Consider the following 13969-nt stretch of genomic DNA (forward strand, 5'->3'; position numbering starts at 1 on the left):
TGCCGTTGTTTCAGCTCCTCCCACTTCCCAGTCTCTTTCCTGCCTTGGGACCTTGGTACTTGCAATTCCTCTTCCCAGGAAGCTCTCCCCTCACTCTTAGCTAAGTCCTTCAGGTCTCAATGCAAATGCCACCTCCCCAGAAAAGCCCTCCTTGACCCCCAGTCTAATTCAGGTCTTGTAGTTCTTTCTTGCAGCTCCCTGTTCTTTCCTTTATATCACTTATTGTAGTTTGCAGTTATATATTTATCAGTGTATTTATTGTTTAATGTCTATACCTCCCACCAGACTGCAGTCTCCATGCACTCTAGGACCATGTGGCCTTTGCTCACTCTGTCCGGTGCCTGCCTGGCATGTACCTGACACATGTTAGGTGCTCAACAGTGCTGACTGATTGAATGCATGTATCATAATATTTCATCATGCGTCTATCACAGTTTACTTTGCTATTGGCCTATTTCTTGGATATCTCATTCATTTCTGATATTTTGCTATTCTTTTTAAAATTAATTTTTATTGGAGTATAGTTGTTTTACAATGTTGTGTTAGTTTCTACTGTACTATTTTGTTTGCTATTTCAAACAAGCTTGACTCTCGTATCATAACTGGAAGAAAAGAGGGAGTTGGTCCTGCCTCTCTTGGACCATCCATCTAACCATCTCCTCTTGGTCCCCACTCCTCTCCACTTCACCAAGCCCTGCCTTAGACCTCCACTTCCTTTGTGGCTGGTCATCACTTGAACCCTATGGGTCATCTGATCATGCTCCCTCAGAAGGATACCTCTCCATTTAATGCCCACCAGCAGAAGGATGGCAGTGGGCAGGCCACACTTCCCTTGCTGCTCCTCTTTTTAACTCCTGAAAACCAGCTGCTGAAGACCCAATGGATACATCAAACTTTCCTCAAGACTTAGGTCCATCAAAAGCATTTTTATGTAAGAAATATTTTAAGTAGTATGCAAAATATAACTTGTCTTATAGCCCAAGGGACATGCAGAAAAAAAGAGTATTTTTCACCTTTGTAGAACATGTGGGTAGATGCACCCAATTACTTGGTATTTCTCTTTTATGTCCTATCATCCCTTGGGAAACAGAAAGCACCTTCTTCAAGCTTACATGAAGAGGATCTGTAGTCTTTATGGAAAAATCTGACTAGCAGTGTAACCCCCAAATTTTCTCAAAATCCTCATTATTCATTTGAGACCAACGTTGTCCTGGGAGAAGGGCTGGCAGCAGAACAGTCTAAGGTGGGCTTGGATCATCCATACAGATAGTGATGGGCCAGCCAGGGTCCCCCATCACCCTTCAGCTTCCATCTCCTTAGAGATTTCACTGCCTGTGTGACATGTCAGGACAGATCTTGTTTCCCCACAGCATAACTCAAACACTCAGCTGAGCATACTTGCTCACATCTCCCAAAGACAAATATGAATGCCCAGACACAAGAGTGCAGTTAGAGCCATAGTAAGGATGGAATGCCTTCCCTAAATGCACTGTGATCAGCAGAGACTGTGTCCCTCAGTGGGCCCAGGGCTCCACAAGATGAGACTGAGCCTAGCGAGTCTTCCCTCTGTGTAACCTCCAGCTCCAGCCCGACATCAGATCATTTTCCAGGGCAGGGAGTCCCTTCCCTTTGAAAGAGACAAAAAAAATTTTCCAATGTAGGGATTGACCTGTACAATTCATGAACTGTTATTGGAATACATTTCACTCATGCTTAGTAGTGAAACATTAAAGATAAACAATGAAAATAGAATTAATTTCTCTAAGAGGAGGCCACTGAATCCTACTGACTGCTGGAACATTTTACTCTCCACTGATTTTTCTGGGGACATCAGGTGGAATTTTGCAAACTCGGATTACCTGGAGCATTATAAGAGTTAACCTTTGTGTGCACCAACCCTGGGTTATGCGTTTTTCATAATTGTCTTCTTTAATTCTCACAAACAATCCTGAGAAGTAGGTGTTTTTCTTCCTATTTTTCAAGTAGGAGAATTGATGCTCAGAAACACTCAATGACTGTCCAAGGTCACACTGATGGCACATGTACTCTTGTCTGGCGAATGCAGAAACAAGTTTTTTTCCATATGTTGTCCTATGTGTTCTGAAGATTCTTCTAAAAAAGAAAATTCAAATTTATCGCTCCCAATTCAACCTGAACTGTTAGTTTGGATCAGCTTTTATGAAACAGATTGCTCTCCTTGACATCAGGAACATCTCTTTCAGGAAAAAGAAAAATCCTTATAAATTATCCACTTGGGGTTTTACCTCCATTATTTTATTTGCATTATAAATCTGCTCATTTCAGAGGGAGATTTAATACAGGGAACTGGCTACAAGTTTGTTAGAAGGGATAGAGGAGCAAATCAGGTAGGTGCTGTCACCAGAGAGAAGTGTTTATAGAAAATGGCCAAGCCCCTTGGGCTGCAGGAGCAATAAGAGGAATGGTGTTGGGCTTCCCTGGTGGCGCAGTGGTTGAGAGTCCGCCTGCCGATGCAGGGGACACGGGTTCGTGCCCTGGTCCGGGAAGATCCCACATGACGCTGAGCGGCTGGGCCCGTGAGCCATGGCCGCTGAGCCTGTGCGTCCAGAGCCTGTGCTCCGCAACGGGAGAGGCCACAGCAGTGAGAGGCCCGCGTACCGCAAAAAAAAAGAAAGAGGAATGGTGTTGCCATTGCCTCTGACATGCCTGAAGTGCTTTCTGTTTCCTTGACTGCATGCTGATTGGTAATGGATTCTAACTTCCAAGGAGTTTATAAGTGACCACAGAGCAGATTTGGAATGCAAATAAAATAATGGAGACGCAAGCACGCTGGCGTCTGAGGCTCCTGCCACTGCTGTTTCTGCCACTGTAGGGACCCCAGCACTGGCTACTGAGCAGTTATCCCGAGTCCCACTGCACACACTGACAGTGCAGGGCTGCTGGGGCCCATGGACACCTGCAGTCACTCAGCTCCTGCTGCTGCAACCAAAGCAGAAAAAAAAAAATAGCTTTTCCCTTCTGCACACTTTCTAATCCCCCATGAATGCTTCTCATTAGCAGAACCTAAATGGAAACCAGCTGGCAGGGGATTCTGGGAAGTATGGTTTCCAGGCTGTGGGCCCCTGCAACACAGAGGAGGACACAGAAGAGTGAGTGTGGATTGGGAGCCAAAAGACAGATATCAGCCGCCACCCCCGCCGGAGTTATCAAACCCCACTGCTTTGCAGTGTAATGCGTCCCATGGATTGGTCTCAAGTGGATGTAATCATCCTCGGTTACAGCCCTGGATCGCACATGGCAAAAGCTTAAGGAGAAGAAAAAAAAAAAAAAAAAGAAAGCTTAAGGAGAGTCACATCATTTATATGTACATAAAGAATATGTGTGTGGGAGAAAAGCAAAAAGTAATCCCTGCTCAAGCTGGGGTTTTGGGAACCGAAGTCAGTCCAGCTCTCCTGGCTGAGATGCCAGGCCACAGCGAAACCGAAGAGTCTAATTGCCGTGTGGGCCTCACTGGGAATCCATTGCCTCTGTTCCCACCACCTCAGGCTCCTTCGGGTTGTGAAAAAGAGATATTTCCAATGACCTTTGATGGCAGGTGTCTTAGGCTGGTTTACCCACGAAACAGACTCTGAGACAAAGATTCACATACAGGAAGTTTATCAGGGAGGCTCTCAGGAACAAAACACGAAGGGAGGAAGTGAAGCAGGGTCAGGCAGAGGGATGAGTTGAATTGGGCACAGCTACAGTCACGGCCTCAGCCACCCCGTGGGGACCTCTGGAGCCCACGGTCCTTCACAGCTGTCCTGAATTGAGGCAAGGGGGCTCAAACTACTGTGTCCCTTCACACTGACCACTGGATGTAGGCTGCCCCCAAGGAGGGACATAACCTTAACTGGCACCCTTTGGGCAACCCAGCAGCAGCCAAGATGCTGGGGAAGTAAGTGTCTCCATCCTGAAGGGAGCATCTGGTCGCCTACCATGGTGCCCACACCCCCAGGATGGTAGTAGTGGAAGGGAAGCGTCTGCTGCTGAGGCCACAGTGCTCAGCCACCTTGGCGATGAACTCTGAGCTGGCTAGAGAGAGGATGTGACCACCACCCTAGCCTAAGCCTCTGTCACCTCACACCTGGATTACCAGCTGCCTAAGCCGCCCGGGTCTCTATTCCCATTTTCGGACAGCCAGAGCAATCTTCTCAAATCTTAAATCAGATCATATTGCTGCTTTGTTTAGCTCCCCGCCCTCATGGCTCTTCACTGCACTTAGCATCCCCTCCAGAGCCCTGTCAGGGCCCCCAGGCCCCACCTACCTGCCTGCTCCCTCACTACACTCCTCCTGCTGGCCCTTTCTGTTCTTTCCCACCTGAGGGCTTTTGTCCTGGCCTTTCCTTTTGCCTGGAATAGCTGCTTCTTGCTGTGCAGGGCTCAGCTCTTATGTCACCTCTGCAGTGAGGTCTTTCCTGACCACACAGTAAATTCACTCCGCTTGTCCAGGCACTCCCTTCTGATTTTCTGCACAGCACTCTTCACGAAATGAAATCATCTTGTTCATTTTTTGGCGAACATGTTTTGCCTGTCTCTCCTAATCAAATACAAAGCTTTCTGAGAACAGGAATCAGCACCTAAAAGAGGACCCGCCCAGGGCAGGTAAATATCTATGGAATGTCGTGAGTTGTCCATCTGCTAATATGGAGGCCATCCATCAGGCAGAATTTCATGAAAATCACCTGATTGGCTTATGACCTTCCTCGCTGGTGTCCAGTCCTATCGACGTTGGCCTGGCTGGAGTGGTAGTCCCCATCCAGTCAGCCGTGCTGAAGGTTGCAGACTTGGCATCATCTATCCAACCCAAGAGATGCCGTGGTCACAACCTCAGGAAAGAATCACGTGTCAAATCTTCCTCAGAAGGGGGCTCCACAGAGCTTCTCCGCTCTTCTCTGGTGCAGAGCCTCGATATGGCCAGTTACCCATCTGCTTGTCCGTGTTACTCTCAGTTACCACAGTCACAGGCCTCTCATCTTTCTCCCTTTGGCTGAACACACAGCGGCCCGTGTGGTTTGGGAACTCAGTCACTTCGGGGCTGATGTTTCTGAGCGGTGAAGCCACCTTGGATTAGGGCCCAACGGTTTACCCCTTTGCCAGCTGAAATCATGTGATGTTGAAAATTTCTTCTCAAAGTTTGGAAAGCTTCCTGGTGCTTGGAATCTTTTTTATTTCAGCTCTCTGCTATTAAATGTTTTTAAATAAAAATTACTGGTGCCATTTACTGAGTGCCCGTTGAAGACCATGAGCTGTGCTAGGTCCCTAACTCAGGTGTTCAGGAACTTGCCCAAGGGGGCCCTGAACCCAACTTTGTGACACTCAGACGCTGGCCTCCTCCCACTGCAGTACCTAAAAAATTAAGGAGATAGGAGGAGCTACTGTGAGTAAAAATAGCTACTGTGAGAAAACTAAAATATGACAGGTCTTACTTCAAAGATGAACTAATGAGTTTTATCTAAAAAGTAAAGGAGAAAGGAAAGAAAACCCAAAAAGTTAAGGGAGATTCTTTCTCAGCCCCCGCCCTGTATTCCACTCCAGTATTATTCCATCCACTCTTTGAATACCATTCAATATATTTTTTTAATTTAACTAATAAAGATTCTGCAGAATTTGTCCACATTTTATGTCTAGAAGTCTTTGGAGTTCTTCAAAGCTTGGCAGGAGATGGGTGAATTAGTTAGATCTCCACTTTTGTCAAACAAAGAAATGTCCTGTGGACAATATCTGCATCTTTTCCGCCCATGCAAAGTGGTCCATTCGCATAAAAGCGATCCTTTGGAAGATGTTCTGTGTTTTTTAGTCATCCCTAGAAATAAAATCACAGCTCCTGTCTCACCTTGCATTGAAGTGTTTTCACACTCCAGGGAATTGCTTACCATCAACTGAATATAGAATTCGGTGGGCGTTAGTTTCAAACTGATACTACTCGCAGCTGTCTTCAGGATCTCAAAAAGGTGTCAAAGTGGCCTTAGAAGGTGTTTCTCATTCCGAGAACAGGTTGAGTGATTCTCTTTGTTCCGAAAGCCTCAGGGCCTCAGACTTTGGATTTCCATCAAGGGAAGATATGTACTTTCTGGAACTTTCTCTTGAGAATTGAATGGAATCTGTGGTATTGTCTTTGCTATTACCTGATGATGCAAGAGCGTAACTGCGCTCATAAAGCAGTGTACCTTTAAGACAATTTATTTTCTTAGTTTCACATTAATGGAAAGAAAGGAAGAAATTTATTTCTGGATCAGAAACAACATGCTGTAGTGAAATTCCATGGGCATTAAAATCAAACTCGGATTTGAATCCAGCAGCCTCACTTACAATGACCTTGGCATAACCTCCCTCAATCTCAGTTTCTTCATCTGTAAAATCAGGATCATCCTCCTTTCCACTCGAGCTTGTCATAAAGATTCATTTATATAACCTGCGTCAAGTTCCTTACACGGTTGCAGAATTTTAGGTGGACTGGAAATAGGCAAGGAGAGACCACATCCCCTCTTTATGTTCCTGGTTTATTTAGCCCAGCGTATGGAAGCTGGGTATCAGCCAGCAAGGCTGATGCTGCCTTTAGCCCCCGGGGTCCCTAATGAGGGGTGCTTAGCTGCCTGTGACACTAGTCAGGTCTCACTGGCTCAAGAAGCTTAATTTTGTGCTGCCCCATAGCCCAGTTATATTTGGGACTGACGTCACCCCTCAGGAAGAACTTACAAAAACATTCTGTGTTCTTAATAAGGAATACTAACGGACTTCTAGCCCCCTTCTGGTCCTGCAGCCAAACAACTTCGGCAAAGCCCCACATTTTTATGGGTGGGGCACAGGAGCAGAGGCAGGGCCAGGCTCCAAGGGCTTCTTCATCTCTTCCTCCATCTCTCCAACACCCTGGAAGACTTGTCCTGGGATAACACAGGGCACATGGGTGTTTAATAAATAGTCATGATGATAATGATGATGCATATCTGGGCTTTAATTTACATGTGTTGGTTCCATTATTGATTTTATGCTCCTCAAATTATCCAGATAAAGTCACAACCAGTTTAAAAACAGTTTAATTTTGCATCCGTGGTCTGGCGGGAGTCTATTCTTTCTCCAATAATAATAATCACATTGTACAATTAATGAATTTCAGTTGAGATCAGCAGTGTTTGGGCTAATATGGCATTTCTTCTTTGTTCTTCTTTGTTTTGTTTTCTATTTAGGGTCAAGTTGTGTTCCGGAATGGGGAGAGAATGGGGACCATTAAATTTACTCAATTTCAAGGTAGGCTTTTTGATGCTTATTCTTTCTAATTGATGAATTCTGTATTCAAGGATGTTCTGTTTATGCAATAAAATACATCAAAAGAAATGAAAGTACGATGTTCCAGATAAGAGAAAGAGTCAATAGAAAACACTTCTCTATGCAAACATTAGCTTCAACTTATTTAGAATATTTTTTCTCAACTGCATTATTTCTCAGGCCTGTTCAGTCTTTCCACATGACTCAGGCTTATTGAAAGTATGGGGCGTGGCAGTTAAGTCAATGCCAATATTCTGAGGAATCTTGCATTGTTTTAGTTTTTGATTATAGAAATTTTCAAATAGACTCTAAAGTCGAGAGAATTGCATAATGAACCCCATGTACCCATTACCCGGCTTCAGCTGTTTTCACCATTTTGCCAATCTTGCTTTATCTTGACTCACTCCATCCCCTACCCCCTTTTTTTGCTGTAATGTTTTAAAGCAGCTCCCAGACATTATCTCATTTCAATCTATAAATACTGCAGTATGCATTTCTACTAGATAAGGACTTTTTTAAAACATAACGGCAATACTGTTATTGCACCTTAAACATTTAAGAAGTTTTAATATGCTTTATTCTGAGTCTATGTTGATCATCTAATTATCTCGAAAATGACTCTATAGTTGGTTTGTTGGGGAGCCCACACAGGGTCCACTCATTGCATCTGGTTGAAGTGTCTCTTTAGTCCCTTTTAATTTATAATTGTGCCACACACACTATTTACAGACCATTTGGTTTTTTAAGAAACCAGATCATTTGTCAGACTTTTCTTCTGTCAGATCTGGAAGGGACCTCAGCAACCATTCAGACCACATTCCTCATGTGATGAGGAGGAAACAGAGGCCCAGAGAGGGACAGTGGCTTCTCAGAGCCCACAGGGCGTCTGAGAGGGGCAGGGCTGGGTGTTCTGCCTGGAGGAACTTCGGTTCGGCCCGGTATGGTCATTGGCAGGGTTGTTAGTCAGAACCATGAGACGGACCTTTCATTAATGCAGTGTTTTTCAGTATCTGGATGTTTCTAGAAAATCCAGAAACAAAAGCAGAGCCTTCTGTGTCCACTCACTTTGAGCAGATCCCAGAGTCATCCAGGGGAAGGCAAGAAATGAAATCGAGTTATTCGGATTCATTCAGACAATCCCAACCAGATGCAGATCAGTCAGGAGAGGCGTTCTCCGGTACTATGGCTCCATAATGCAGTCTTGTAGATTTACCCATTTGTCTTCCTGTGGCAGGTAATTGAAATGCATGTCAGCTCTCTGGTGTGCACAAAAGATGTAATTTTAGGCAAACGTAATTATTTTCCCATTTGTTAAAGCTTACTTCTTCATTGGCTGAACAAAGTAAGCATCTTGGCAAAGATACTTTTTTTTGAGTGATTGCAACTAAATTCTCTTGTCACATTTCCAGCTCTCAAATTATATCATTCTGGGAGAATATTTTGTAAATTATTGATGGGCCAATCACAGCTACAAATGCATGCCAATTTTATTGCTTTTTTTTTTTTTCTGAATGTTAGGGTTAGACACCAACTCCAGTGACTGGTTTTAGGCATTTATAAGGAAAGCAGTGTAGCAAACAGTAGTTCAGAGGTGGGTTTGAAACCACCTGAGCTCAAGTCACTGTAGAACATTAGGCAAGTGACTCACCTCTCTGAGCCTCAATGTCCTCATCTGTAAAATAGGGATATGATCCTACCTACCTTCTCGGGATGTGGGAAGAACTAGATGAGATAGCACAGAGAAACGTGCATATATTTCTTGCTCAGCAAGTAATAGCAATTATGATTAGCATTTAGTCAAAAATTATGATACTTTTCTGGGGCAAATCCACATTTTCTTGGTGTGTTGAAACCCCCGGGTGCCTTTTTGTCTGCCTACTCTTATAGCTGCTCCCAACACTTAATGACATGTAGGGTGTCACATGGGGCAGGGCCTTAGAGATGATCTCATCCCGCTGCTTCATGGTATAAGTGGAGAAACTGAGGCCCAGGGAAGGGAGGTGTTCCTCCCAGGGACACCCAGCTGGCTGGAGGCAGAGAAGTGACTAGACCTCGACTTTCCCCAAGTGCCAGCCTTTGCGTGTTCACATGTACACCTGTGCCTGAGTGTCCTCCCTTTGCCACTTCTGTGTCCAGCGTTTATTGACTGTCAGAGCCGGGCCTTGCAGATACTCCTGTTTACATGTTTTTAAAACAGACATTGATCCTGTTTGCAGACGGATGCTGTGCTGAGGGCATATTCTTATCAGCACAACAGTTAGTTTTCCAAATTTAGAGGGTCTCAGAGGTACCTTGCTGCCAAGATGGAGGGGCATTGCTTTATTGAGTGGCTGTCCAGGCTGGAAGGGCTCCTGGTTGTCATCTCTTATTTCAGAGGGGAAACTGAGGCTCAGACACGGAAAGGGACTTGCTGTGGGACAGCAGGTTCATTCCTTTCCTTCTCTGGGCTCATGGTTCACCTCCAAGAGAGGCTGGTCTTCTGTCTCCTGGGACCTTCCCGGAATTTGCCCAGAGGATGGGCCTGCCCCCCACCTTGGGGTTACTAGAGCCTAAATTGCCTCATGCCGTTGACTTCGAAAAAGGCTTCTAAATGGGGTCACCATGCTGTTTTCTGCTGTGCCCTTCAAGCCCTCTCTCTCCCCCTCACCCTCTGCCCTCTTCTAAGAGGGGACGGTAGAAGAGCAGAGCTGACTCACAAACAGCCAGCCCCAGCAGTGGGGCTCCCTTTGCAGGGTCTCTCCTGGACTTACACCCAGGCTGTCTCAGCGCTCGCTGGCAGCATCTTGGAAGTTGGCCCATCCCACCATCCCTCTGGAGACCACGAAAGATGCTTTTTTGGCTTCTTGTTTGTAAAGGTCCTGGTGCCTTCTAAACCCTTTTATCTATAGTAGAGGAAGCATTTTGTAGGAGGCTCTGTTACCTTCTTTGTAAAACTAAAACACAAATTAGTTGGAAATGGGAGGCCGTTTGGAGAAGACTAAAAGGGGAGCCAGGAATCCATGGTCCTGTTCTACTTTTTTATTTTTTTGGCTGCTTTGGGTCTTCATTGCTGTGCACGGGCTTTCTCTAGTTGCGGCAAGCGGGGGCTACTCTTCGTTGCAGTGCATGGGCTTCTCATTATTGTGGCTTCTCTTGCTGCAGAGCACAGACTCTAGACATGTGGGCTCAGTAGTCGTGGCTCACGGGCTCTAGAGCGTAGGCTCAGTAGTTGTGGCGCGCGCGTTTAGTTGCTCCGCGGCATGTGGGATCTTCCCGGACCAGGGCTCAAACCCGTGTCCCCTGCATTGGCAGGCGAATTCTTAACCACTGCACCACCAGGGAAGCCCCTTGTTCTACTTTTTTTTTTTTTTTTTTTGCGGTACGCGGGCCTCTCACTGTTGTGGCCTCTCCCGCTGCGGAGCACAGGCTCCGGACGCGCAGGCTCAGCGGCCATGGCTCACGGGCTCAGCCGCTTCGCGGCATGTGGGATCTTCCCGGACCGGGGCACGAACCCGTGTCCCCTGCATCGGCAGGCGGACTCTCAACCACTGCGCCACCAGGGAAGCCCCCTTTGTTCTACTTTTTGATTCCAGAGTTGTAGGATTGGTATCACAAGAGCCTGGCACTCAGTAGACCCCTGGTACAAGTTTATTAAATTAATTTGGAGGTAAAAGACCTGGATTCAAGCCCTTGCTCTGAAGTTTACCAGCAGTGTGACCCTGGGCAAGTCACTTTATCTCCCTAAGCCTCAATTTCCTCCTCTGGAAAATGGGATGACACTAATGCCAACCCTGGCTGTCCCCTGGGGCTGGGCCAAATGACATTTTGCTCTATAAACTCTGGGTGCTAGGAAGCTAGTCACATTACTAGCATGCTACCTGGTTCCTGGCTGGCTCTTGGTAAATGTTTACTGAATTGGTGAGTGATCCGGCTTGTGGAAATTTGAGAGCACGCTCATTTACTCCTGGTTTCCAGTGGCTTGAGTCAAGGCAGAACGTCTGACAAACAGCAGTTAGTCTTGACAACAGAAATGTGAACTGAAGCTACTTCACAATGGTGGCCATTGTTGTTCCAGGCTGGAGAAATGACCTTTTTTGCAAACTTAGGAATGCTGGATAGACAGAACTACTCTAAAATAATGTGTCAGGGCTAGCCCCATGGTCCCTCTTGAGGCTGAGGCATTTTGTATCCAGAGAGAGTTTCAGAGCCCTAAACATGACCTTCCTCACTCCCAGCTTCCCTCCATCTACTCTGTTTTCAAGGCTTCCCAGAGCCCCCAGTCCTAGGGGGTAGGTGTGGCAGATGCCATCAGCGTCCCACCTGTAGTCCCTGAGCATCCATGGTTCCAAACAAGCATCTGATTAAGAGCACCTACACCTCTCACCCTGTGCAAGGAACAGGACAGATATTCAGGGACTTAATGCTTCCAGGGCAGCCCTGAGCCAGGGATGAATGAGAAGTGGAGGATAAATCCCCCAGCGTCCTTCCCACTTGGGTGGAAACTCCCAAGAACTCCAAGGTATGTTCTGCTCTGTCTCCAGAGGTCCCCATGAGATTGAGCCTCACTTGGCCTCTCAGAAACCTGCTCATTAATGCACCTTGCCCTGGCTCCCTTGCCTTCTCTGTCTCACCTCCCCACACCCCTATCAGTGTGTTCGAGGATCACCTCCCAAATAAATTACATGCATTCTTACTCTTGGCTCAGGCACCATTCTGAGGGACCCACCTGTGGCAGTAGGTAAGGTAGGTATTAGCATCCCCTCGGGCACACACCTTGGGTGCAGTGGACCTAACCGCCTTCCAACTCCAAGTTCAGCACCCCTCCCCCATGCCATCACTGACTTGCATCAAACCACGTGTAGATGAGGATGAATACTAGGGAATTGGCTTTTTTTTTTTTCCCCTTGAGAGAAAAAAGAATCCATGTTACTAACGAAGTCTAAACATGGCTCAGAATTTGCAGCAGGAAAGGAAGTTGAGTGAAGCCATGATTAGAGCCTTGTTTATGCTGTTCTTGGTGAAATCTCAGCATCTGCCGCTCTAACTCACCGTCGCTGCCTTCATTAGGCCTGTTTGTAAGAATCGCGGTGAATGATAATCTGCTTGAATTTGGACTGCTTCTGTGCAGCATAAAGGACTCAGACTTTGGAATTTTATACTTCGCCACCTGATTTGAAGGGATGGGGTCTTCCACCGCCCTAACAACGTAATTGTCATTCAGAAGGTACCTAGTGAAATGTAGGTTTGTCCTCCCCATTTGCACACATTAATTACCGTTTGGTCTTCGGGGTAACAGATACGGTTCTATGCAGTGCGCATTTCCTGAGCATCTGCCAGGCGCCTTACCAAGTCCTCTGGGGAAGCCAAGTTGAATAAGCCTCTGCCCCCGCCACTCCCTGTAGGGGCTTCATAATCTCTCTGGCCAAGTGCCAGTGCCTATAAAAGCAGGAAGATAATTTCCCAGAACCTACTAGAAAATTTTTGGAGCTAGTTTGACTCTAGTTTGAGACTCTTAAGGCTGATTTTTAATATCCTTTTCCTTCTGTTAAGGCGTATATTATAGCTCTCTTCGCTAAGCCATGGGTCTGGAAAGGCCAGTTTTTTGGACTGCCCCTCGACTTGATGTTAAGAGTAGAGACATAGTCCACTAAACTGCAAGTTACACCAGAAGTGTTGTGGGTCAGCAGGAATGGAAGGGCACACGTGAATATGGGCTCTTTCAGGCTGGAAGTCTGACCCTGACCTTGATACCTCCCAGCCCCCATGATCCAGGGCTTACCTTTCACGGAGCTCAAGGAAGATGGCTTGGAAGACAGAATTACTTAGCAGACCTTGTCTTTCATTGAGCCATAGATTCTCCATGTTGAAGGCAACCCTGACTTTCCTTTACAGCATTGCCTCTACTTGAATGCCTCCAGTGATGGGAACTCACCTCCTCTCATGTGGAAAGTATGTGAGCTTCAGAGCAGCCATGCCTAATCATTGCTAGCCAGGCACTGTGGCTTAATCTCTCTGAGACATCATTTCAGCACTTTTTAATTTTATTTTTATTTTTTTGAAAGTAAGTTTAAAGACACTTTACATTAGCTTATTTTATTTATTTATTTTGGCCATGCCACGCAGCATGTGGGATCTTAGTTCCCCAACCAGGGATGGAACTCCTACCCCCTGCATTGGAAGTGCGGAGTCCTAACCACTGGACAGCCAGGGAAGTCCCTCAGCACTTATTTTAAAATAGTGAAATGGGACTTCCCTGGCGGTCCAGTGGTTAAGACTCTGCACTTCCAATGCAGGGGACACGGGTTCGATCCCTGGTCGGGGTACTAAGATCCCACATGCCGCGCAGTGTGGCCAAAAAATTAAAAATAAAATAAATAGTGAAATAAAAGGTGATTGTTTTCCTTGCTTGAGAGCGATGGTGAGACTCCAGTGACCTGAGGCTATGAATGAGCCTAGCTCAGTGACTAGCACAGAGAAGAGCTGTGACAGCTGTTGGCTTCCTGCTCCTCTCCTGGGCACTCTTCACAATGATACCAGATTTACCCCCTCTAGAATTTCTTGAGCAAAGTGCTATCTTACTTCCTCAGGACACACTTCACACTCCTCATTTCATGGAACGTTGTTATCACTGGTCCATGAAAGCCCCTCTTGTTTGTTTGTACCTTTATTTCCCTCATATTCTCATATGCCACTCCTGCCTCTCCCC

The 13969-nt window shown here is 46.2% G+C and overlaps 1 protein-coding gene across 1 annotated transcript in view; it reads left to right on the forward strand.

Moving 5' to 3' along the window:
- Window positions 1-13969, forward strand: part of GABBR2 (gamma-aminobutyric acid type B receptor subunit 2) — a 369057-nt gene that overhangs the window by 258144 nt on the left and 96944 nt on the right. Inside the window, exon 8 of the mRNA XM_032634226.1 lies at window positions 7206-7266. Within this exon, the coding sequence (XP_032490117.1) occupies window positions 7206-7266 (61 nt within the window). The remainder of the gene's footprint in view (window positions 1-7205; window positions 7267-13969) is intronic.

Source organism: Phocoena sinus, chromosome 6 (genome assembly GCF_008692025.1).
Source record: "Phocoena sinus isolate mPhoSin1 chromosome 6, mPhoSin1.pri, whole genome shotgun sequence".
Classification (NCBI taxonomy): domain Eukaryota; kingdom Metazoa; phylum Chordata; class Mammalia; order Artiodactyla; family Phocoenidae; genus Phocoena; species Phocoena sinus.